Source organism: Herpailurus yagouaroundi, unplaced genomic scaffold, assembly GCF_014898765.1.
Source record: "Herpailurus yagouaroundi ecotype Mexico unplaced genomic scaffold, PumYag 187, whole genome shotgun sequence".
Classification (NCBI taxonomy): Eukaryota; Metazoa; Chordata; class Mammalia; order Carnivora; family Felidae; genus Herpailurus; species Herpailurus yagouaroundi.
The window spans coordinates 9,033,087-9,059,460 of NW_024412418.1; the positions used below are offsets into that span (position 1 = coordinate 9,033,087).

At 57.4% G+C, this 26,374-nt stretch overlaps 1 protein-coding gene across 3 annotated transcripts in view; it reads right to left on the reverse strand.

The window, feature by feature from the left end:
- The window catches only part of CD82 (CD82 molecule), a 48,122-nt gene that overhangs the window by 5,538 nt on the left and 16,210 nt on the right, over positions 1–26,374 (reverse strand). The window contains exons 1-6 of one of the 3 annotated variants that reach the window (XM_040495381.1): positions 24,426–24,449; positions 21,663–21,735; positions 16,588–16,670; positions 11,263–11,335; positions 6,478–6,602; positions 6,313–6,387 (exon numbers count right to left, since the gene is read on the reverse strand). In XM_040495381.1, coding sequence (XP_040351315.1) covers positions 6,313–6,387; positions 6,478–6,602; positions 11,263–11,335; positions 16,588–16,650 — 336 coding nt within the window. In that variant the 5' untranslated portion in view covers positions 16,651–16,670; positions 21,663–21,735; positions 24,426–24,449. Of the gene's footprint in view, positions 1–6,312; positions 6,388–6,477; positions 6,603–11,262; positions 11,336–16,587; positions 16,671–21,662; positions 21,736–24,425; positions 24,450–26,374 lie in introns of those variants that run through there. The other 2 variants (XM_040495380.1, XM_040495382.1) reach the window with 2 other exon arrangements.

Sequence of the window (26,374 nt, forward strand, 5' to 3'; positions counted from 1 at the left end):
GAGCTTCACGATTTGCAAAGCTTTCCTGTTGGTACTAATCACAACAACAACAGTGGCTAGCTTTTATCAAGTGCGAGATCTGCACCAGCACCGTGCTAAGCACTTTGAGGGCATTGATTCATTTTAATCCTCAGGGCAGACCGGTCCCTCGTTTTCGGAGATGCGGAAGGCGAGGCCCAGAAAGATTAAATAACTTGGCCGGGCTCACGCAGTCAACACGTGAAGAGCTGGGATTTAGACCCAGACTTGTCTGATTCCCAGCCTAAGTGTTCACCCATTAAGCCCTGCCAGCACTTAAAACGCATGGCCAGACCCTGCAGTAGGTCAGGGCCGTGTCAAGGAGGGCCCAGAGAAGCTGAGTGGCCGGCCCCTGTCACACAGCTGGGGCCGGCTGCCTGCGGGTCTCGGGCCTTTGGGCCCTGACTGTCTGTTCTCCACCTCTTCTCCCCAGTGGGCGGAGGATCCCCGAGGCGAGGCGCGGCAAGCAGGGGGGTCCCCAGAGGCATTTGCATGGCGGGCTGCCTCTCCCACAGCTGTCCCACCTGCCTGCCCCAGCGACCTAGACTCTATTTATTCCCCAGCGTGGTTGCCACAGCAGCCCGGACTTCCCTATTTCAGTCCCTCTGAAATGAGAAAGTGATGGAAGCTGGGTGGTTTCCACCGAGGCTGGGTGGTTTCCATGGAAACACCACACCGTCCTGCAGCCCGGAAGGTAGCTGAAGGACATAGCCGGGCCATAGGGGCCAGGGCGTGGGGCTGGTTCAGCCCGGAGCGGATGCCTGGGGATCCTGAGGCCCAGGAAGCCATGTTGGGAGCTCAGGGAGGTCACCTTGGCAACCAGGTACTTCTCCTGGGACCCGAAGGAACAGGGAGGGGGAGCGGGAAGATGCCCACTATCTCACCGCACCCCTGCCTCCGCAACTTGTCCGCTCTGCACTGGATTCTCCCTTCTCGAAACGGTACTTGCTTTCCTCAGGGGTAACCACCCCTCAAAACGTCCACGGGGCTGGGAAGCTCTGTCCCTCCCCCCGCTGACGCGGGCAAGTCCCAAGCGGCCACTTGGCGCTTTCCACACCCTGAGTAGAGTGAGTGGTTCAAGAACGGGCTCGTTACCCGGGGGGACCTTCTCTTTCCACGAGTCTGGCGGGATGAGGGCCCATGTTGCTGGCGGCCACCTCAGGCTCCCCTGGGGACGGCCTGCCTGAGAAGGGAGCCGATGGAGGAGACCAGGAGCGAGGGATGGAGAGGGACAGAGTCCTGGGATCCAGCCGAGCCTCCGGCCAGCTCCGGCCAGTTTGGGTTGTGGCACTATCTGTGCGATGAAGGGTCCTGCCCAGGACCGGCCGTGTAATCAGAGCCCAGTGCAAAACGAAAATGCGGGGCCCCTTGCTTCAAAATGAGTAAGAACTTTGGGGCACCTGGGTGGCTCAGTCGGTTGAGCGTCCGACTTCGGCTCAGATCACGATCTCATGTTCCTTGAGCTCGAGGCCCACGTCGGGCTCTGTGCAGAGAGCTCAGAGCCTGGAGCCTGCTTTGGATTCTGTGTCTACCTCTCTCTCTCTCTCAAAAATAAAAACTAAAGAAAATGAAAAAACAAAAAAGCATGCAGATACAGCAGATCCGAGGCATCATCCTGGGATCCCGATAGGAAACGCGGGCCCTTTGCAATGGTGAACTCAGAGGGGGAAGCCTGTTTATTCCTAGTCCCCACCGTCTCCATCTTTCCTGAAAGACAGCCACAGTCTACACAAGCAGCTAGCCCAGAACTCCCCAGGCTCCCATAGTTCCTTTGGGCAGATTCTGAGTCAGGCACTGCCCTCCGCTGCCATGGAACCACACAGGCCCCAGCACCTGACAGGTATGCCCGTCTCCATCCCACTCTCTCCATGATTCCCTTCCAGAAGGGCGGCTTGGACGCCTTCTTCCCTTTCCCGAGAGGGAAGGGAAAGGCCACCTCTCTCTGTCCTGGCTCCAGCTGCCCACACCCAGGGCCGGTAGAAATCCAGGCCGGTGGACCAGGAAGTTTCCAGCACAGTGAGCAGGCATCTCACAGAACTGCATTGTCCTCAAGGAACCCGTCTTACCACCTGTACGTTAGGGTGTGGGCGCACTGGCCCTTCTGAGCTTCCTAGGTGGGAAAGAGGAGGTGGGGGAAGGGCATCACAGTTCTCCTGACCAGCCTCCCGGGGGAGCATCCAGCAGTGTGGCCCGGCCACTGTCACCACCTCTACCCCGCAGCTCCCACCCAGCCCACGCAAGCCCTCAGCCCCTAGGCCTTCTGTTCAAGCCCCCGGTGGAACCCACCGAAGCCCCGGTGGCCTCCCCCGTGCGGGTTGTGGGCGGGTTGGCAGTATGGCCTGCTTAAGCACGCCAAGGCCAGTGCCCGACATCCTGGCAAACAGTATGTTCACGTCCTTCCTCCTGACCCTCTCCCACTCTCCACTGCCTGCAGAGAACAAGTCAGGATCCCAGAGTGTCAGAGCTGGGAATGGCCCCAGACCACAGCTGAGACTCAGAGAGGCCGGGTAAATCGTCCGAGCCCACCCCAGAACACAGGGCCTCTGGAGCCCAGACCTGGGCTGTGTCCACTAAATAGGCTGGATAAATAGTCAGATGAGGAAACAGCCAGAGGGAATCTTCACTCCCAAATCCCGGTGCCCACAGCTCTTGCTAATACTCAGGTTCCACCAATGGCAACAGGTACGGCCGCCATTCACTGAGCCCTTACTAAGCATCAGTGAAGACAATGACGGTGACAATCGCGGTAGACCCTTGCAACGGAGCCAGCAGATGTCCGCCCTGGGCGGGCACGACGCTATGCCCTTCCCACGCGGCGACAGTCTTCATCCTCAGCAGAGCGCTCCGAGGTGGCCCTTGGGGCCAGCGTGCTCTGGCACCGAGGGAGGTTCCACTTTTAGAAAGGGACTGGGGTTTGTGCCACACCCCGCGGTCTCTAAAATTCATAATTCCCGAGGGACTCCTAAATGGGGGTAAACAGAGGCCACAAATAGCCTTGCTTCTGCTTAGGTTTGATTTTGCCACCAAATGGGCTGCAAGTGGCATTTTTTGCCTTTCAAAATGGTTCTTGGGTTTCAGGATTGCAGATAAGGGGGTGGGGGGTGGACACGCACGGTCCACCTGGAGGCGCGCGAGGCACAGAGAGGCGGGCGGAGTCACTTGCCGGGGGGCCTCAGAGCAGGCATCGCCACCCAGGCAGTTAGGTTGTGGACTTGAGGCCTTGGCCCCCACCCTATTTTATACACGTGTTGCAGCGTGTGCTCGGTGCTCGCTTCAGCCCTGGGAGTGGGGGCCCAGCAGGCTTCCCCTCGATTTACAGATGCGGTAACCCAGGGCCTGAGAGGCCACGTGTCTTGCCCAAGGCTCCCAGCCTCCCCTGTCGCTCCCCTGGGGACAGTGGCTGCTGAGAACCTGGGGCAGGAAGGACAAACGGCATCCCCCCGGAGACCTCTTCAGGGGGGGCCCGGTGGCTCGTCCTTCCCACCTGCCCGGGAGGCCTGGAGAGTGAGGGGAAGGATGGGCCCTTGCTTTTAAAAGGCCTCTTCCCTTCAGGCTCAGCAAGGCTCACCTCCCCAGCTGGACCTCATCTGCAGGAATAAACATCATCAAGGGCATGTTTAGTCTTCCACCGGGATTTACAATGTGCTGGGAAAGAAAAAATAAATCATTCGTTCCAACTCGGGGTGATAGAGTGGTGCCAAAACTTCCCCAGCAGAGCCAGGAAACGTCCCTCTGCCTTCCAGGAGAAGAGGGGGGCCAAGCTGAGGCAGGCTGGGACCCGGAGGCACGAGATGTGGAGCCCGAGGGGGGTGGGGTGCGGTAAGCAGGAGGCAGAGGAGGGAACAGTGGGGTGTGACAGTCTGGACTGGAGTCGGGAGTCCCGATTCTCCAAACAGGCCTTGCTCTGGGGCTGTGGGACGCCTCTGAGGCAGAGCTCCTGGTCACTGGCCAAGCAGAGATTATGCCAGCCCACAGGGAGGCAGCCTACTGTAGCGGGAGGCATGGGCCTTGGGTCAGAGGGATCGGGATGGAATTCTCCACTCTGACGCATCCGGGTCATGTGTGGCTGTGTCTAAAAGCCATTTTGCTTTTCTCAGCCTCAGTTTCTTCAATTGGAAAATGCTTGTACAACTGAACCAAGTACCAAGTTACTACTCAGCTCCTGGCACGTGCTTGTCATCCGATAGATGACGGTACATGGGCGCCATCTTTATTAACGTAGATGGGGAAACACACAGAGGATGAGAAAGGGACCGCTCAAAACCCTTATAGAGTCGACCAGCTTCTGAATCATAGGAACTCACTGGGGCCCTGTTTTTATTCACCCTGATTATAAGGGACCACGGACTGGGTCTCAGAGAAGCCCTGGGTGCCAAGAGGGCTGAAATGAAGACCGGATCTCACGAGCTTTCACTGGAAAGAGTTTCCCTCCCTTAAACACTGCCTTCCTGTCTGATCGCCAAGCGAACTTCCTTCCATTTACCGAAACCACTATTTCCCCTTTGGCCTTGGCTGCCAGGAAGCTCAGCATTCAAGTTAGCCCTCAGCTACCATGAGCATCCCGTCCCCTGGCTTCAGGGACACTGGTTTTCCTCTTCCCATCTCTCTTTTTGATTTTAGTGACCCTGTGCCTGTGTTGGAATCCAGCTCTAATTCTCCGGAGAAACAGGCTGGGTGTGAGGTAGGGACCACGGCAAAGCAAATTTCACCAATATGAACCCAGAAAGCGAGCTGCCTGGGTTCAAATCCTGGCTCTGCCACTTACTAGCCGCGTGACCTTTGGTCCCGCTGCTTAATTTCTGTGCCCCCATGTCTCAAAACAAGGGTACCATGCCCACGACCTCCTAGGCCTTGTAGTCGGGAAAGCACAGTGACTGTGCAGCAGCCAGTACCGGACCTGTTCTAGGCTTGGTTCGGTGTCAGTGGCTGATGATGGTTGAATGCTCTCTCACCTTCCTTGTAAGAGTGATTTGAGGCAACTTGACCTTCAAGTGGTAACAGGCGGGGGCCCGCTAGCCACCAGCTCTGCCTCCCCCATTGGTGGACAAGAACTGTAATGCTGGAGGAAGGCAGGGCCCCCAGGGTCAGCTGGGTCACAGGCCACGTGCAGTGGGTCTGGGGCGAGCTCTGGCCGAGAGTCTGGGAGTCTGTGCCCTCGCCTGGCCCGGCCACCGGCTGGCTGGGTGCCCTCGCCCTGCACCCGTAGGACGGGGATTCACACGCTACCCTGAGAGGGAGGGCATGGTGAGGATCAGTCAAAGAATGAAAGTCAAGTGGCCGGCCTTGTACTCAGTATATGGTATGTGCTGAACCAACCGCAGGGATGCTGGTGATTCTAGTTACTATTATTGTTGTTCTGGCCACACCCACCCCTCTCAACACCTGCCTCCCCGTCTGCCAACATAACACAGTGCACAGCTGCCACAGAACAAGACCGTGTGGGAGAAGCTTCTAGAACATACCACGTGCACATAATAGGCGCTCCATAAACGGTAACTTTCACGGTCACAATCGACTGGCCCACCCCACAGCTATTCCCGGCTCCCTTCTCCTTTGTGCCTGTCTTTGGAGACCCCTTAAAGCCAGGGGTGCCTTTGCGACCCCATCTGGGGAAGGCTGTGGGAGGACTTACTTTGCCTTTGTCCCTTTCCCTTTCTTCTGGCTGCAGCAACACAGATGTTGTGCCTGGTGCTGTGGCAGCTGTCTTGTGACCGTGAGGTGAGTGCTGTCACATAGTGAATGGCACGCACGGTCTTTGAGACTCCAAACCCGGCTTCTGGTTACGTCGATGGCAGACGTCTTTCGGGTTTAAGCCACAGTAAGCCTGCTTTTCTATTCCTTAAAGCTGAGTGCCTTCCCTGTGACACAAATGTTTTTGCTGACAGTCCCCTGCCTGGGCCTCATGGCATGACCTAGTACCTGCTGAGGTGCCTAAGAACAAGGACAACCATGCCAAGCGCTGTGCTGGGTTTTACCAGAGTCATCTCACTGAATGCTCACCAGAACCTTGGGAGTTGAATGTATTATCGTCCTTAGTTCCCCAGTTTGCGGAAGGCGAGACGGGCACAGGGGCAAGCGGCTCGCCCACCGCCCCGCAGCTACAAAGTGCTGGGGCACAGCTACCGCGTTCAGGCCCTGCAGCAACTCTGCCCGAGACGGGAGATCGCAGGGACCGGAGGCCTGAGAGGCTGCCAGGCACCTCCTGGGTTAGTCTGGGACAACTCAGAGGGCCCCTGTCTCTCGCCCACCCCCGGGGCCCATCCCCGCCCAGCGGGGACCCGGGAGGCTGCTTACCTGGCCCATGTTGAAGTAGAAGAGGGCTCCAGCGGTCACCTGAGCGATGAGGATCAGGAGGAGGAAGGCAAAGTACTGGGGGACACAGAGCAGCACGGAGTCAGCCGGGCACCGCTACCAGGCGCCCCCCCACCCCGCCCCCCTCGGCGGGCCAGCCGCACTCACCAACCCCAGCAGGCAGCGGACCTCCTTGATGGCACCGATGCAGCCCAGGAAGCCCATGAACATGGTGACAGCCCCCACGCCGATGAAGACGGAGGCCCCCACCTTGAGCGAGCTGGAGGAGGTCTCTGGGGATGGAAAGAGGGGCGTTGAGTGCAACCCGGGGGCGGCTCACCCTCTTGAAGCGCACCACTGTCCGTCGTCCATCCGGAGCAAAGCCCGCAGGTCTGGGCCCGCTCCTAACCGCCCCACCCTGGAGTCAGAGTGCTGGGGTCAGCCCCCACCCAAGGACCCGCTCCCTCCTGGCTTTGGGAGCTGCCTCCCTTGGATGTCCACGCCCCCTCATCGGTCCTAATCCCCAGCCCTGCTTTGATGCTCTCCTGGGCACTTAGGATTGCAAAGACTATGTTTTACTGATGTATCCTGCTCCTGGCCTACTGGCTCCGCGAAGGGGTGAGCCGGATGAGGGCAGGGGCTTTGGTCCCCGCTGAACCCCCAGCTCCCCGAATACTGTCTAGTGCAGCAAAGAGCTACCTGAATGCATATCTGCTGAGTTAATGAACCGCAGATGGGCGGGTTCTGCTGGGGCCACAGACACTGAAGGCCTGCTTTCCTCCAGCCTCTCCGGCCCACTCACTGCCCTCCAGAGCCTCACGCACACCGTCTCTAGCTCTGACGTCATCCTGCCTGGTAGGCTGGGGCACAGCCACCTCACAGAGGCTCAGAGAGGCCCAGGGGCAAGCGCCGAGCTGGGGTGTGGAAAGCTGCACGCCCCCAATTCCACGCTCTTCCCCCTGACGCATGGGGCACGCGTGCTGACGTAGGCGTGATGCTCGTTCATTCACTCAGCCAACAAATCTCCCAGGTGCCCGCCGCGTGCCAGACGTTGTGCTGGGCTGCCGGGGGTACAGACTGATGAGGTCCCGACACCGAGGAGCTGACCTCCAGTGGGCTGGGGCGTGGGGGGCCATAGGTAAACAGTACAGATCTCTGGTTTGGGGGCAGGCCAAGAAGCCACGGAGGCCGGCTCAGGTAGAGAACCACCGGGCAGGGAGTGGGTTGGCTGGGTCGGGGAGGCCGGTCTGAGCAGCTGACATGTGAGCTGAGACCAGGATGGAGAAGTGACCTGGTGAAGACCTGAGGGGAAGGCATTCCAGGCCGTGGGAACAGCAAGGAGGAAGCAGTGGGCCTGATGTATTTGAAGAAGGAGAGACAGAAGGCGAGGGTGTGAGTCTGGCAGTAATATGCGTGAGGCAGAGCGAGAAGGGCCTGATGGCATGAGACCCTCTTCAGGGAAAGGAGACCCTCTTCTTTCCCAAGAAGCCCATCACATCACTCATGACAACAGGGCACAGCTCCTGCCCACCTCCAGCCTGCCGGCCTGGGATGCGCTCTACCCGGAGGCCGTCACGTGCCTCCCATTGGCAGGGGCTGCGGACTCCTCCCACGACAGCCCCTGCACTCTCAGGGAGACAGCCGGGACAGGATGTTTCCAGAAACCTGGTGGGCAGCCTGGAGTGTATTAGTGTGGGTTCCTGGGTCTATCACAACTAACAGACTTCCCTGGGGACCACCTGGAATCTGGAAGTTTAACCTGCTCTCCTAATGACTCAGCCTTGGCCAGGGCTGACACAAGTGACCGTCAGCAGGGAGAACACTGGCCGGCTCTCTGGGGGGCCTCGGAGAAGCTGAGATCCCCACCCTGGCCACCGAGGGGGTGTTAGTGCCCTTAAGAAAAAACTACAAAGCCGAAATGTGGGTGGATAGGAGGGCCTGATTCAGTTCCACTTCCTGGTCACAGACAGAGTGTTCTGGAGCTCCGGAAAAGCCCTGGAAAGCCCACTCCATTCTCGGGGTGCCAAGGCTGGGCTGCCTCCACCCAGTTCCTCACAGAAGCCCCCAGGCAGGCGGGCAGTGCCCCCTGCTGTGGTGAGTGTAGGGGGCTCCGGGCACTGAACCAGTTTTCATTCCAGGCTCTCGGCAATCGGCACAGGCAGGGGGGAGGCCGTCAAGTGTCACTTTCTCTAAGCTTCCCGGGTTTGGGTTCCTCCCAGGGACACCTCCCAGAAAAAAGACACTGGCACTGCCTAGAATCCACTGTGTGCCAGGCAGAACAAGGCCCTTTATCCAAATCGTCTGCTTAATTTCCACAACAGCCCAATGAGGGTAGATTTACATCCCGATTTGTCCCTACGAGCCTTGAAGCCCAGCGAGGCTAACAGGCGACCCAGGTGCCCTGGGCTGAGACCCCAACACGGGTTCTCCCCCAGGAGGCCAGCCCAGATGTGGGGTCTCGGTTTCTCAGAACAGTTAGTGGACATCAGTCCCTGACCTCACCCACGGTCTCAGGCTGGCCCTGGTCTCAGCATCTTGGCTTAGGAAGGGGACAAGTGGACATTCTGGGGTGGCCCTCCACTGTGCACAGCAGAAACACCTTGGTCTCACCAGGCCTGGCAGCTACCAGTGAGGTAGGAAGGGACCCAGACCGAAAGGGACTGGGGCTCAAATCCCAGCTCTGCTGCTAACGGGCTCAGCCTGGGCAAGCCGTTCTCTGGCCTCTATTTCTTGCTCTGTGAAATGGAACGAAATCCTACTTCTTAAAGATGTTGTTATAAATGTAATCACTTGTGTAGGGTTTACTTTTCACCAGGAGCTGTTCTAAATGCTTTTCATGTATGAACTCACTGCATTTCTCACCATAACCTTGCAGTATATTCTATTATCCCCATGTTCCAGATAAAGAGGCACAGAGAGGTGAGGTAACTTGCCCAGGATTACCCAGCTAGTAAGTAAGCAGCAGAGACAGGATTCAAACCATGGCAGCCCAGCTCCAGAGTCTGTGCCCCTCACCACTGCACTCGCTTCCTCTCGTTAAGGCATGAATGTGTGGGACCCTGCAGGACAGGGGCTTGGGGCTCCGGGAGCTCAGGACCCACGCCACCTGGTTCATATCCCAGCTCTGCCTCCTAGCTGTGTGTCCTTGGACAAGTTACGCCTCGCCCCGTGGACCCACGGTTAGGTAAGGGAAGAGCTATGTCATGCAGGCCAGGGACACAGGTCCCAGCTCTGAGCCTCACTTTGTGTGTGATTCTTAGTAAGTCTTTTTCCTCTGGTAGGTTAGTGTTTACAAGCCCTGGCTGGGGAAGCACCTGGGGAGCTTTTTCAAAACCATAGTACTCCAGGCCCCCACCCACACATCAATGGAGTCAGATCCCTGGGGCCCTTGTATTTGTGAAAACATTCCAGGTGCCCCTAGGGGACCTCTAAATTCTGGCAGCTCCAGAGTCTGAGAACTGATATGGGAGGAGGCGGGAGAAGCGGCAGGAGGTTCCTGGAGCCTGGGGCCTGGGGCAAGGTGCAGAGGGCAGGGATGCAGTGGGCAAGCCGGACCTTAGACTCTGCCCCATGGCGTAGTGCCTGCTGGGTGTAGGCCACGGCCAGGAAGTGGGGAGCCTGGGCCTCATCAGGGCCCATGGAGGGTGGGCACGGGGAGCGTGGGCACCCTGCTGGGGCGGGAAATGCAGACCCTAGCCCCAGAATGGGGGTACAGTCTGCAGCCCCTCAGGAAGAGGCCAGACTACCAGCCCCAGGCCACATCGGATGTGGCTGGAGGGTGGATGTCCTTGCTTCCTTTCAGGTCTGAGGGGCGGCCTAGCCCCCTGGGGCCACAGTGACAGGTGTGGCCTCTCCATCACCCATCCTAGCCTGGTTCCGCTTTATTCAAATCAAGCAGCTGTCACGGGCCTGAGTCCAAACCTGCGGCCTCAGCAGCAGCTGGGAGGGAAGCGAGCCAAGGATGCACTCACTGATGGGAGTGGCATCCCTGTGCTACTCGGGGGCCCTTGGCCGTGCCTCCCTTCCACCTCAGGGCAGCCATGAGATCAGTGCAGCAAGCCTGGCAGGCTTCCTGGAGGAGGCTGTGTGTGTGTGTGTGTGTGTGTGTGTGTGTGTGTGTGTGTGTGTGTGAGAGTAGACCTGGAAGGGCTCTTGTCAGCGGTGCAAGAGTGCCTTGGGCTTCTTTCCTCCTGCTTCAAGAGTGAGAGAAGGGGCCTCCCTGCTGTGGTTCCCCTACCATGGGCAGCATACAGGACCAAAGCTCTCGGGGTTCGAATCTCACACCTGTCACTCGAAGCTAAGTGAACTTGAGCCAGGGACATCACTCCTCTGAGCCTCCTTTCTTCATTTGTAAGGCAGGAACAGAAGAGTCCCTACCTCACGGGGCTCTTGAGGGACTAAGGCAATTGTCATGTGTAAAACGTTTGGCCCCATGCCTGGCGCATAAGGAACACAAACAATGGTTGCTGTGCCCGGTGGTTTCCTCCTCAGCCCACAGGCCCCATGAGTCTGACTGGCACCAGGTACATAGTAGGCACGTCACCAACTCCTGACAATCCGTCCTTCCCGGCCTTTCCTCCATCTACCTAAACTGACTGGGGAGGGACTCTTGCCCACATTTTGCTGAGCCGGCAAATGGAGGGAAGGAGAATATAAGAGGCTTTCTCAAGGTCAGGGCTGAGGGAAGGGCCCGGAATGGGAGAGCAAGCCTCCCTCAACCCCCCACTGTTCTCCAGACAACAGCAGCTTTGTTTAGGGAGAGAAAATTCCTTCTGAAAACCCCTGCAGAGGGGGCCCAGGGCAGAGTGCTCAGCACAGGACTTGGGCCAGGCCCTGAGGGCAGCTGGAAGAGGGACCGGCTTTGAGGCTCAAGTCCTCAGGCGGTGGCCCTGCCTGCTGCCCCGGACCGCCACTCCAGAACCAGCCGGGCAGGGGGATCAGAGGGGTCCTTACGCAGCACAGAGATGAAACTGCTCCTGTCGGCCAGGATCCACACCCCGAAACCCAGGATCACCGCGCCCAGGATCTGGAAAGAGAGGGTGCGGTCAACGGGGGCCTCTGAGGGCCCCGCGGGCTGCCCCTGCAGCCAGGCCAGGAGGACACGGCGGGGGGGAAGGGGGGGCACCACCTCCATCCCCACCCCAGCCCAGGGATTTCCGGGTGGCCTCAGGCCCTGTGCCCCAAGTCCCGGTGCACCCCAGCCATCCAGACAGCAGGGCCTGCCTCCAGTCTCCCCCATCGCAGGCCCATGGGTGGTTAAACCAAGTCAATCAGCCTCCCCCCAGGGATGCCCTCCTGCTTTACCTCCTGGCTCTTCCCCAAGGCCATCCCCCTCCTTCCTCCAGCCCATCTCAGGGGCCACAAACATCCCAAACCACCTCTGGGGAAAACCCTGCACGGACTTGAACATCAAGGCCCACTTGCCACTTGCCCCTCAGAGCTCGGCTTCCACAGGAGCCCTCCTGACTCCCCCAGGCCGGCCAAGGGGCCCCTACTCTGTGGCAACCACTCCTGCACCCCTCTCAACAGCCATTCCCGCTGGCTTTATTTTCTTTTCTTTTTTCAACGTTAACTTACTTATTTTGAGAGACAGAAAGCGTGCCTACACACGAGAGTGGGGGAGGGGCAAAGAGAGAGGGAGAGAGAGAATCTCAGACAGGCTCCACACTGTCAGCAGACTCCCAGCTGAACCCCACAAACCCGTGAGATCATGACCTGAGCGGAAATCTCTAGATGGAAGTTCAAACCAGCGGACTGAGCCACCCAGGCGCCCCTCCTACTGGCTTTAACCAGCTGTGTGTGTCCTTCTCAGGCTACATGGTGAGCTCCCCGAGGGCAGGGCTGGGCTGTGTGCAGCTCTGTATCCCCAGGGTGCCTATCTCACCAGGTGCTGAGTGCTCAGGAAATGAACGAGATCCGGAACCCACTGTAAAGGCAGGAATAGAAAGGTAAACCTGGGGTGAATGGGTGGCATAGGCCCAGGGATTCCTTGCCTCACACCAGGGTGGCCCCCAACCTGAGCCTACTCCCCAGGTGGGACCCCAGAGGAGGCTCATATCCCCCCAAGCCAGCAAAGGCTGGGGAAGTGCCTGTAGCCAGGGCAAGAGCACAGGTTCCCTTTGGGAGCAGAGGACCCTGCATCACCCCACAATACTGGCCTTCACCTGGGGTCTGGCCTGAGCCCACCTGAGGGTCCTAGCATGCCACCTCCCGCCTCCATCACAGGCCCTGGGCTCCCCGCTCAGCCATCAGGTCCTAAGCTGCGAGGCCAGCAGCTGCTGATTGAGCCTCAGCGTGGGGTGAGCACCCCAGCCCACGGGGCTTGAACAGCCTTGCTGTGCTGTCATTAAAGCAGGAGCCAGGACCACAGTAAGGAAAACAGGGTGCTTGCCTTGGGCATAAAAATTAAGAGGACACACACACACACACACACACACACACACACACACAGCCCAAGATAAGAATTTGCAGCAATTACTTTTAAAAACCAAAAGTCATTTTAAAAATCTATGATGAATGAATGGGGCGCCTGGGTGGCTCAGTCGGTTGAGCGTCTGACTTCAGCTCAGGTCATGATCTCGTGCTCCGTGAGTTTGAGCCCCGCGACGGGCTCTGGGCTGACAGCTCCGAGCCTGGAGCCTGTTTCAGATTCTGTCTCCCTCTCTCTCTGACCCTCCCCCCGTTCATGCTCTGTCTCTCTCTGTCTCAAAAATAAAATAAACGTTAAAAAAAAAATTAAAAAAAAAATAAAAATCTATGATGAACAAAATATCAAACTTTTAAATAAAGGCAGGATCGGTACCAGTGATGTTTTTCCTTCTGAAAAGAGCGGAGCCCTGAGAGGGCACAGCGTGGGGCTATTTCTCGTCCCCAAGTGAGTGCCTCACACACCTTGCCCTAGTCTTGACCCCCTTAGAGACAGTAGCAGCTGATGGCAACCCTACATGTGTCCCCCACTGTCTCCCAGCAGGTCATGAGTCCCCTCCTCCCTCCTTGCCAGATGGGCCCTGTTACTGTCATTTTGCAGATGGGGAAACTGATGCCCCGATTTGCCAGAGGTCGCCCATTCCTCCCATCAGGGGCTGAAAGCCAGGTCTATTACTCTAGGCCAGATGGTGGCCTCAGCAGGGATACCCGGGGTCTGTCCTGGGTCTTCACCTGGAAAGCCAGCCTCTGGGGACAGTGAGGCTACCGGGACCCTGCTGAGCCGGAGGGTTCGAGTCAGGTGGGGGTGCCTCGGACTATATCGCTTGCTGGGAGGAAGCAGGACTTTACAGAACTTGGGAGTTCGATTCCCAAAGACTCCTGAGGCCCTGCCCACCCCAACTCTGCCCCTCACAGCACAGCTGGCCGATGGCCAGGCGTCAGGCCCACAGTCTGCTCCTGTGCACCTCTGACCCCTATGGCATAGCCCCTGACTTGCTCACTCCCTACACTCACAGGGCAGGGCAGAAAACTCCCTGTGGGCAAACATAATCCCAAGTAGGTCAAAATCCAGGACTTCCCAGCTAACTTCCTCGGCTCGCCTCAAGACACCCAAAAAGGAAGTCCCCGGCACTCATCCATTCAGCCCTATGTGGGTCTGATGTCCAAAGACTGACATCTGTGTGGCCGGACCAGCCGCCAGGCTGTGAGTCAGCCAGGAACAGCCCCAGCCAGGCAGCCAACCAGAATGGGGGAGGCACCCTGGCACTCTCTTTCTCTGTGAACCAAGGCTGAGACCATGGGGCACCCCCACCTTAACCGACAACGCCCAGCCCCCCAGGTCCACCAGGATCTCCCCTCAGGGCTCAGCCGGGAGCCAGGACCCTTATAGCAACGGCTTCCCCCAGAAGAGTACGGCATCAGCAAGCGGCTTCTGGGTTTCTGTGAACCTAAGAAAAGCTGACTGGGCAATTTTCTGGGAAGCCCGGGGTCAGCAGGGAGCGTAGGCAAGGATGAACACGTGTACACGTATGCATATGCGAACACACACAGCAGCCAGAGCGACTCTTCCAAACCACAAGTCTGATCACGTAACTACTTCCCACCATGCACCAAATAAAACCAGAATCCTTCCTGGAAGGCTTGCAAGGCCCGCACCCCGGAAAGCCCCACTCTGCCCCCCGCCCCCATACGGGACTCATGCAGAAGCCCGGACTCCTCTCTCCCCACCCCCCCCCCCCCCCCCACACATAACTCCAGGGAGCTGTAGCTGGCCATCCTGACAAGGTCAAGTGCCCTATTACCACCTCTCCTGGGGGCCGTATCCTTCATGCCCAGCACACGGGACAAATGCCGTCTTATCATCCATTTGAATAAATACTTGACTGGAGCCCCCCCAGCTCCACCAGGAACGTAGGACAGAAACCATGGCCCTTCTGTTGGTGAGTGACTACCCGGGACCCATGACAGGGTCTGAGGAGTGAGGGAGCGAACAAACGTGCACTGTCCCTCTAAGTTTCTCCTTTCCCCTCCCCCTCCTCTGATGAAAGCTCCCCTTCTCCCTGCCCACCCCCTCTCATCCTGATCGGCCATCCTGGACCCCAGCATGCAGGGGGTTAACACCTGACTCCTGCCAGCCCCCAAAACTCTGGCCGGAGACAAGCTTTTCCAGCCTCTGGCTCCACGGGGCAGGCTAGGAGCAGGATGGGAAGGAACCCCTCGGCCAAAACCATCAAGCCTGCTTCCTTTCTCCAGTCTCTACCCCCTCCCTCCCACTGCACGGGGTGAGACGGGCTGTCTGTGTCCCTGGACTCCAAACCCCGGCGCTCCCCAGGCTGTAGCCCAGACCCCTCTCTTCAGTCCCTAGAGTCCCCAAGGGTAGAACCACAGCACTCCCGCCCCCCTGTCCCCCAGTCCTAGCCGGACTTGAAGCCAGGCGGAGGCCCAGGAACCAAGCACCTGCCAGGGAAGGCTTGGCTCCGGCTGCATCGGCAACTGTTTCCCAGAGGCCCGGCCCAGCCAGGAGGGACCCGACCGCCAAGCTGGGGAAGCCCAGGTGCCCAGGCCCTGGCTGCGGTAGCTTCTAGAGCCGGCTGCCATCTGGGGAGGACAAGAGCCACAGCAAGGTCTCAGAGGAGGGGGCTGGGTGGACAAACGGCTCAACAGGCAGCACCACAGCTGTGCGTGCGCGTGCATGCACATAAGGGTGTGTGTGTGTGTGTTTGCGTGTGCCAACACACTCGTAAGTATCTGTTGGGTTAAGGTTATGAGGGGGGATTTAGAATGACTCTTCACTTTCCAAACTTGACATAAAACGTCTTTTCCCCACAAGTCATTCATGTCTATTGTAGGAAGATTTGGAAAACGCAGAGAAGCACCCAGAATAAAACCCAAGTTCTCAGGAATCCCAACACTAACACGGAGAGGCATTTTCTTCCCCTCTCAGAAATCTTCGTGTGTGTGCGTAATTTTTAAAAATTAAGTTGGATCATAATAAACATCTTCTTTTTCAGCCTGATTTTTAACAGTATAGGGTAAACCAGCAACAGAGGAGACATAGCCCCTAGCACCACCCTGGGCCCGGGAGGGCCTCTCAGGCCACTCCCCCACCCCATCACACAGACACACAGACACAGACACAGACACACACACACACACACACACACACACACACACATGCACACCCCAACATCATCCTTGCAACTCCAAGCAGGAAGAATCAGTCAGTGCCAGGCCAGAGAGGAAAATTGAGGCCCCAGGAAAACCAGCTCCAGATGTGCCCTGGGCTTACATCTGGGCGGCCCCATGGCTTGGGGACCTGGTGAGGCCTGCCAGGGTAGGTCTGGTGAAGGGGTACTGGGTCCCCACTCTGGCCCCAAGCCTGGTCTCTCCCGCACACCCTCTGGGAGCTTGGGTTGTGTCCCCCACAACGGGCGTGAGGGAGGAGGGGGCAACTGAAATCTCGAACCGTAACAGGAGTTCTTCAGAGGGGACACAGGTAGGGGGAGGGCCAGGACAGGACGAGAAAGATTTCAGAGAACTCCCTGCTGATGAGGGAGGGGACACCCAGGGGCTCTTCCACACCCGTGCCTACTTCCAACCCTGACTGCCCAGGACCTCGGTGCTGGGGACACGAGAGGGGACAGCTGGGAGAGGCACCACAGAACCAGCTGGAGCGTAGGCAATCTCCCGGCTGCCCCACCCAGTCCCGTTTGCAGTGGTCTGTCCTCGACCCTCGCTGACCGTGTCCCACTGCCATCGCTGGCCTGGAGCGTCTGGAGGGTCCTCAGGCTGGGCTGCCCCCAGGAGGAGAGTCTCTGTTGGAGGCAATCGGCTGGTGCTGGTCGTACTTACAAAGAAGAGCAAGTTGAAGAGGAAGAGAAAGTATTTGGTGACTTTGATACAGGCTGACCCCATCCTGCTGGTCCTGGAGCTCCCTGGGGAGGAGAGAGAAGGCAGGTAGGTCAGGGCCAGGCTGGGCCAGGCGGAAAGGGAACAATGCTGACCGCTATCAGTGACCCAGCGGCCCCCAAATCATCCCAGCTCATCCTCACGGCAATCCCAGAGGGAGGAACTAACACGAGGTCTTGTTTTATGGTACCCGGAGGCCCAGAGAGGTTCGATGACTGGCCCAAAGCCACACAGCCAGGAAGTGCGGGCCTACAGGCCATCTCGGTTGCTTGATGTTTGACGTTTAGTCTGGGTTGGCCACTCAACTGGGCAGGGCCTGGAGGGAAGTCACGTAGGACCCTCTTGGGCTTTGGAAAAGCCCAGATGGATGCTGGTCAAAGGGAGGAGGCAAGGAAGTTGGCAGGTGGTTGCTGGAGACTCAGAGGTGAGACCGTAGCTTATGGCACAGATCTGCAGCCCAGTCTGGGGCCAGGGGGCTGCTGGGAGAGAAGGAGAGTTCTGGCTTCTTAGAAAATGGACCGAGTGCGCCCTCCACCTTTTCCTCAAAGAGAGAACAAATATGCATGGTAGAATATCCAACGAATACAGAATAACACAAAGGGAACAAAAACTTTTATCTTACCCCAGAGATAAAAACTGTCATCATTTTAGGAGCTATACTTCCAGCATGTGTGTTTAACAGATGGTTTTAAACAAAACCGGGCTCATACTGTATAGAGTGGTTTGTAACCCGCCTTTTTCATTCTACAATATACTATCTCTGCATGCTGATAAAATGTTCTATGACACAACTTTACATGTTGTGTAGGATTCCATACTGCTGATCATTTGACACTTTGCAGGGCGAGATTCCTCCAGAAAATTCATGTATAGGCAGCATTTTGCAAATAATTTCCGGAGGTTTATAGGCCCCACAAAGCTCGCTCAGGAACCCCCAAGGATCCTAGGGTTAAAGTCCCGGATACAGATATATCACAAAGCATGTAATCAATACTCTATGATTAGACCCATGGTTGTTCCCAATTTCTCACTGTTTTCCTGGGCAATACACTCGTGCATCTGAAACACAAACCATGCTTGAGCACACTGGCTGTATCTCCCCACACTGATGGACCTCAGGCCGGAAGAGGGAAGCTGGAAGCTGGCTGCCCTCGCCCCCTCCCTGAAGCCATACAATCCAGGAATGACAACAGCCCAGCTCTTGGGCTCCGTGGGGCGAAAGGAGCCAGGGCTGGGCAGCTGGGGCCGGGACAGCTGCATGGGGCAGCTGCATGGGCAGAGCTGGGCCTGGGGGTGGGGAAGCAGGCACTGGGCCCAGTGCTGTTCCCAGTGCCCTGCGGATGGGAGGTGGAGGGGCAGGCCACAGAGCAGAAGGGAGGAGGGCCAAGGGGTGGGCTTTACCCCTTCCTCCTCTTGCAAGGGTAAAAGGCAGCCCTAAGCCTTGTGAATACATCCTGTCCCTATGGAGGTCCCCTCTGCCTTTTCTGCATGTGATGATCTTCTATCCTTGCCAGTGGGAGGTCCGCTTTGACTTTCTGCACCTCCGGTAATGGGGGAGAGGGCTTAAGGGGGAGGACCCACCACCTCCCAAGGGACCCGGTTCAGTTTTCTCGCGTCTCAATTAGAGAACATTTTCTTTAGCTGCCTTTCTGCGCGTCGCATTTGGGCACACCATGAAGCAAAGCCGTCCAAAGAAGGAAAAGGCTATCTGAGTGGTAATGAGCACCCTGTTACAAGTGGCATGGAAGCAAAGCCTGAACAAAGGCTTGCGGGGATTCAAGTGCACCGTGAGGAGAGGGGCCTGAACGGCCCTTCCAGTCTACCAGGGTCCAAGGCTGGGGTCTGAGAAACGCAGGGACAACAACAGGGAGTTAGGAGCCAGGGAAACGCCGGCCATAGCAACTCCACCCGGGGCCTATCCCAGATCCGGAGCGGGGAGAACAGGGGCTCCCTGTGTCAGGAGGTCTAGAGATCTGAGATCTTGAACCGAGGCCTGGCCTGAGGGAGACCTGCAGACTGTTCTCTTCTCCACAGGTTCTTCAGGAACTTGCGCGGAACAAGAAACGGCAGAGGAAAGAGTCTCTCATGGAGGGGAAGGGGGCGTGTTTCTCAGGCTTGCCTGGCTGGGTCTCCTCCCTGTAAGTGACGCGGGACACCCCGAGGGGCTGACCCAGGCTGAGCCCCAAGCAGTCTACAGACAGGTCACGATTCACTGGAAGAGCCTCGCAGAGCTCTGGCAGCGGCCAAGGGCCCGAGCAGCGCGCGCTGGGATCTTGTGCAATTGGAGAAACACGCAAACGGCCTTTGGCAACCGTTGTCTGTCTGTTTCTAGGCAGTACGGGAAGGGAGTTTCTACACATTCCACTTCCACATCCTCTGCTCAGGCCGGGGCGCCAGGGCAGCCTCACAGGGTTGTGGGTGCTCAGGAAAGAAAGGGCAGTTGGCGGACAAGAGTAAATTCTGGGCCCGCTGAGTGAGAAAGAGTGGCCGCCAGTGAGTGGCACCGACTCTAGGAGGCCACCTGCGTCTCACGCGCCCAGAAAGCGAGGGAGGTGTTCCTATCCCCGGAGGCCGTGGCTCAGAGAGGTGAAGTAACTCATCCAAGCCGCACAGCACCCAAGCAGGGGTGGGCTCCAGAGCCCAAGACCCTTCCCCTGTGAAGTGCGTCCTGTCTGAGTGGCCTCGACTATATAAAGGGATCTCTGGGGACGGCTGGGATTCCCAAGCGGGCAAGAAGGAGACAGAACCTGCTAAACTGGTATTCACGGATGCTCCAGACTCTGAGCAACCTCGCTGGTCTCGGGCACTCACATGGATTGTACTAGACATTGGGCAAAGCCCTTCCGTGTCCTATAAGCAAAGAAAGGCACAGAAGGGTGAAGGAGCTTGTCCCCAGTCACTGGTATGTTGACCAGCAAGGGCAGAATTCAGGCCACCTAACCCCTTAGGCCACCCCATCTTCTCCGGGAGGCAGCTGGGGCGGGGGGTGGGGCTCAGATGTTAGAACAGGAGCCAGCAGCCCCATGACTGGCAGGCAGTTTGGCCAATCCGGGAAGCCCCAGAGGCTCCCTGGGGATCTCCTGAGGGAGGAGAAGGTGCCCAGAACCAGTGGCACGCTGGCCGACATCCAAGGGTGCAAAGTCTCTCTTCCCTGTAAGGTACAGACATTTCCCCCTCAAAGCGACACGGAGAAGACGGGTAGCCCCAAGAAGATCTGGGGGTCACAGCCCAGGCTGAGAACGTGCCCAGGTGGCTCTGCGATGGGGTGTGGCAGCAACATCAGGGAGCTCCCAGAGTTGCTCAGATACTGGCTCTGCCAAGACGTGGCCACAGGGAAGGGACTTCTAGGTCCTCGTTCTCCTCACCTACAGAGTGAGGGGCCTGACTGAACCCACTGCTGTAAACGGATAGGTCAGTACCTCGTACGGCCAGGGCTCCCTGGGCCTGTGTCGATCGGTACTTGTGGAAGAGGTGAGGGTTTCATTTGCAGATGAAGTTGAAGAGAATGTTATGCTTCCTTGTGTATACTTTCTGTAAACACTGGAGGGTCTGCCCACGCCTCCCGGCAAGCGTGTACGGACGGCCGGCGACACAAGGGAATGACACGAATGCGCGTTTTATCGGAAAATTCCAGAGCAGTCTCCGACAGCTGTCTGGGCAGTAGGTAGGAGGGACTGTTTTATGTTATACTTTATAGCAGGTAAATTGACCATTTCTACGCAACCACAGTTTAAATTGACCAAATACACCATTTTACGCCAAACCAATTTGTACTGTGAGATTACTGGGCTGATATTTTACCAACGCCTACTCATCCTTCCAGACTGACTTCAGAAATCACCTCCAGGAAGACGCCTCTACTCCAGCCTGCCTTGTCTCTACCACCGTAGTCACCTAGTCCCTGTCAACACGGATTGCTGGTGAGCCACGCCCCCTCTCCGCTTCCTTCCAATAGCTTCGGATACTGGATTCGTCCTTCCAAGAACAGGTTCCGGCGTTACAGGGCCTGCCTGGGTTTGAATGTAATTCTCTCATCTCCCAGCTGTGTGATCTTGAACAGCTGACTTAACCTCTCTGAGCGTCACCTTACTCCTTTTTGAAAGGAGGAAAATGAAACCCATTTGGAAGCTTTGTCCGGAGATTAAATGAGATAATGTGGATAAAATGCCTGGCATATGGTAGGCTTTCAATAAATGGAGGTTACCGCGAGAATTCATGATGCTGTATGGTAATTGTCTACTTCATTGTCCATCTCCCCTGTGAACCGTGATACTTTGAGGGGAAAGACGATGTATTATTTATGAGAACAAAGTAGGCTCCCAGCAAATGTTGCAGAATCAAAGATGGAATGGGTGGCTGGACAGAGCCACGGATGGGGGTTGGCGGTGGGAGGATGCAGGGATAACTGGCGGGCTGGATGGATGGAAGGATGATGGACAGATGGATGGAGGGATGGGTGGAGGGGAGAATGGAGGGATGGTGAAGTGAGGAGGGACTTCCCCATAAAACACGTGGACTTTCAAGCGCTCAGCCACCTGAAAGGGGTCTGATACCCACGGCCCCTGAGTCAGCGGAGACTGTTTTTAGACCTCCTCTGTCCTCATCCAAGGGGTGGGGTGGGGGTTTTGTGGGGCGAGCTCCCTGAGCCAGCTCTGGGTGCCAGGACCCACCGCCAAGGCTCCTTCACTTTCCCCGAAGCCCCCTGGGTACAGGAAGCAGGACTGGGAAAGAGCTGGTGTCTTCGTGAGCACCACTGTCCGTGTGGGGCACCTGAGAATTTGCTCTCGTAGGGTAGGAGGCTCGGTCTGTTCCCCACCTGAGGACGGGGAGGGGGCAGGGGCCCTCCAGCCTGACCCTGGAACACGCATGTCCCCAAACGGCCTCGTGGAAAACAGTTACGTGACGGAGCGGCACCTGCAGGCCCAGAGTGGGGAGGTGCGGGTTCGGTGCCCACTCTGGTGGGACACGGGGTACCGGACCCAGCACGGTGACCGCCCTCCCTGGGCCCGCCTCCTCACCTGTGCGATGCCGGGCTGGAACCAGATCAGCGTTTCCTGGAGTGGCGCCTCACAATGAGTCCTGGAAGACGCGCTGTTAAGAACAGAAGGTTTGCTGTCACCGAGTCTGTAAAGTGCCACTTCTCCCCGAGAGCCACCACACATTAGGCTGTTAACATCCTCAAGATCGCCGCGGCAAACACTGCTGAACTGAAACCACTTTTCACTTAATAGCCCTCAAGGCCACACGGAGCACGTCTTAGGAAATGCCAGACCAGAGGCGCCTGCTCAGGGGCCGGCGCTAAGGATTCTAAGTGCTGCAGGGTTCGGGGGCCAGGGATGGGGTGGGGATGGCCTTTCCACCCAACAGCTGTCCCAGGCCAAACACCTAAAAGCCACACCCACCCACACTCCCTCTCCCTCCTCCCCCTCATCCCGCATAGCCTGAAGGTGTCTCCTCTAGTCCCACACCGCACCCAGCCCAAATCTCACCTCCTGCCTGGACCAGTGCAGCTCCCTGCTGGTCACAGGCTCCACTCCTGCCCTCCCCCATCCCTCATCCACGCTGCAGGAAGGGGTTTGAAAACTGTAAACCAGACCTTGTCACTCCCCTGCCTGCAGCCCTGTAACCTTGACGTAGTCAACATGTCCCCTATAAAATCCAGCCTCTTAGGCAGCAGGCGGGGCCCCGTCTGGTTTGCCCTGCCCCTCCCCTGTCCTCAGCACCGCACGCCTTGGCCCTCCCCATACATGCGCTCATTCCTAAGGCCACTCTTTTCTGTGACTTGGTACACTAGGTCCTTGCCTGCTTCAGAGCCTTTGTCCTGGTGGTTCCCCCAAAGCTCCCGGCTGGTTCCTCCACTTCCTATAGGTCAAGTTCCCTCCTCCCTGAGGCCTTCCCTGAACACCTCATCTGCACAGCAGAATCCAAACATGCCAACATCCAGCCCCCGTCCCTGCCCCAACCAAGTTGTCCAAATCTCAGGTTGGGGTGAGGGGGTCTTGCCTGCTGACTGTAAGGAACAGCACCCTGGACACTGGGGCCTATCACATGGCCTGCTCACCGCAGTTAGCTTATTGGTTCACTTAGTGCGTCTAAAGCCCCCATTAGAACACAGCTCCTTCAGGGGAGGGCTGTGTCTGTCTCGCTCACCCCGGATCCCAGAGCCTGGAGCAGGGCCTAGTACGTGCTAAGCGCTCGGTATGTATTTGCAGGAAGAAGGAAGGGGAAGGGGGTGTCTGGGGAGCTCAGGAAAGATTTCTCAGAGGAGATGAGACAAACCAACTTTGATCCTGCACCTGGAGGTTTCTGGTCCTTAAGAATGACGTTGTTGGTTTATGGGAAGGGGAGGCTGTTTACTCCCAAGAATGGATTTTAATCTCCTCTAGGTCAGAAAAGCTGGGAGCCCTATCCCTAGATGCAGATGGGCAGGCGCGTGCTTTCCCTGGGTCACTCACCCTGGAAAGCCAAGAGGTTTGTACTTCGCCCATCTCCCAACTGGCTTAGGGCAGTGGTCCCCAATCTCGGCTGTGTGTAGAATCACCCTGGAAGCTGTACAGCTGGCTCGTGCCTGCACCCCCCCGCCCCGAGGTCCTGATTAAATTGGTCTGGGTTACAGTCCAGACTACAAGGTCTTTTAAGTTTCCAGGGGATGTTAATGTGTTGAGACCCCACTTCCATCGGCCTGGTCCCCAGCGTGGCCTGGTCCCTCTGCTCCCAGTGCGACGCAGGCAGGCCTGCGGGCCCTGGGGCAGCAGGGCCTGGCCGGGGAGAATCTCACACGAAGCTCCCTGTACCTCTGCTCCTCTTGCTAGAGGCTCACGCCACCCCTCCCCCACACGACACCGGGGTGATTTATCCCAGGAGGAATATCTGTTCTGCAGAAGACCTTCCAGATCCCCGCATTTCCCAGAGGGGATGGAGACAGCAAGAGCTCACAAGTCACACAGCAAGATCAGGGCTGACGCACAGGGAGGACTTGGACATCCCCAGGCCACCTGCTGCCTGTCCTGGCTCCCCGGGCCTTCTGCATAGACAGGTATAGGACAGTCGCACGGCAGCCCTTCGTTCCCACCCCCGAGCGGCCTCATATGCCTCAGCTCAGCCACATCGCCTTGGGAAACACTACAGAGCTGCCTCTGTCAGCAGATGGGCATAGTAAATGTACCCGCCCCACACAGGTTATGAAGACGAACCACAGTCAGGTTCATGCATAGTAGGGCTCAGTCTGTGCTGGGCACCCTTGCCATCCCTCCCGCCCTCCCTGCCTGAAGATGCCAAATCTGCGCATCGCAGCCAGCTATGTGCCCTTGAGCAATCACTTCACCACGGTGCCTCAGCTTTCCCACTTGTAAAATGGACTGACTAATGGATTATGGCAAGGCTTCCAGGAGCTAATATCTGTAAAGTGCCTGGCCCCCAGGAAGTGTCAAATAAATGCTATCAAATTACAACAATGATGATTACTACCCAGAGTCGTTGATTTCCTGACCAACAGTCCAAAGCGCTCTCGCCGGGGGTGGGGGTGGGGGGCGCGAGGGGGCTGGATCCAGCCTCCAAATGTATGCCTGGCCTGGGGGCCTCCGTGCCAGAGGGTGACCGCTGCTGCTCCCGGCAAGAGGGTAGGGGTTAAACAGGGCAGGGCAGGGCTGGGCCGGCCAAGGAACAGGGCCTCTGACCTGAGCACGGGCTCAGGGTGCCTCTGTCTCTGAGCCTCCGGCAGTGTCTCAGAGGCCTGAGGCCTGGAGGCCCAGCCAGTTTGGTGAGTTGACAACTGATCTCACCTGATCTCACCAGGAACTCAGAGAAAGCCTGGCCTGGCTGTTCGTTTCTGGAAACCGGCCTAGCCTGCGGGCTCTCCACCTGCAAGCTAGTCCTTAGCCACTCAGCTCCCCAGTTCTCTGGACTTTGTCCTGGTCATCCACGAAAAGAGGCTGGTCACAGGTGGCTGTGTTTGTTTTCATGCGGGGCAGGTGATGTGTTTCCTGAAACCTCGGCTGGCTCCGGGGGCTGGCTTTTTGACCTCTGCACGATCTTATTTTTCACTCCCCAATCTTCCCTTTTGTTGTTGTTGTTGTTAAAAGAGAAAAGAAAAAGTATAATGGGCCGTTTCTCTGGGCAACAGGAAAATCACAAGGCCATAGAATGTGATTAGGCTCATGTTTCCTTTAAGACCTGAGTCTGAATCCCAGCTCTGCTTCCAACTAGCTGTGTGACCTTGAGCAAGGGGATTGCAGAACCTCTCCGAGCCTTCGCATCTCATCTCTAACACGGGGGTACGAATGCCACCACCTCCGCCATCCCGGGTCAGAAGACACTCAGATCAGACCCTCCCAGGAATCACAGGATCTTAGAGCCCCAGGCCCTCCTGTTTGTCTTACAGATACGGAACCCGCTTCCGCTGCACCATCCCATGAGCCCAGGTGACAGGTCCTCTCCTAAGGACCTTAACACCTGGAGCTGGGACTGACTCCTGGCATTTGGGGGAAGAAGGCCAGGGGCACCCCAGGAACGCAGGCAGCCACCACGCCCGGCCGGACTGTGGCACAGGAGTAACAGCACCTTATAGTTTGTATCATACCATTCCCACTGTCTCTTATTTAATCTCTGTAACGAACCCCACAGAGATACTGTCATACCCATTTAATAGATAAGGAAACTGAGTCTCAGGCGTTCAGTGACCCGCCCAAGGCCACACAAGTAAGTGGCTAAGCTCCCTCCTCCTCACCTGCTGCCGAAGTGAATGAAGTAGATGGTGGAGCCAGCTCAGCCCACCCTTCCGCACCCCTGCCTGCCTGCCCCTCATCCCGCCACGGCTCCAAGGCTGCTTCTTGGCTTCCTGTCAGGAAGGAAAAGATCAGCCCCACCAATCCTGGCCAGAGCGTTCTTTCAGCGTGGCTGATGAGGCTGACAGATGTGGCCCTTCCTACGAGGCTCTGCTCTGAAACCCAAGCAATGAGACCGGCAGGCCATTAGCATGAGGAGGACGAGGCCACTTTACAGACGGTACGACACCAAGAAGCGAAGCGCAGACACCTTGAGCCTTCCAGCCTCCCCACCTGGCACCGTGCAGCCAAAGGCTCAAACTGAGGCTGAACCATAGCCTCTGACCTCTCCCTCTCCATGGCTCCCTTTCTGGACTGTTTTTGGCTTTCTTAGCAGGCTACTTGGGCCCCATGCAGACCCTGCCCCCTCCCAATGCTGGTCCTAGGGCTTATATATTTTGACTCGCAGTGCCAGAAGGATGCCTTTGACATCACCTACTTTGTCCCCGTTTCTCAGATGAAGAGACTGAGGCCCAGAGAGGACTATGAATCCCCACCCTTCTGGGGAATGTGTGTGCTCAGTATGCATGGTGGGGGAAGGGAGGGGATTGGTTAGAGCCATCTCCTTCCCAACCTGTTTCACATAACGATACACATAGAGAAGTATCTGTTTGGTCCCTGGGGTGGATAGAGAGGAATGCTCCTGGTCTGAGTTGACCAGCCCAGGGCTCTGTCCCCATGGGCTGAGAAGACAACCAACCATCTCAACACGTTGGGGACATTCACATCGGCTGGGAAGCCCTAACTTGGAGGAATATTTAGAACTCTCTGAGAGGCTATCCAGGAGCCTCAGATTCGAGGGCCCCTAACAGGAAGACCCGGATGGGCCCTCAGAATTTAGCCGCCTTCCGAGGACCCCTCCCCATCCCCATGGCAGAGGACAGAACAATGAACCAGGTCATAGTATG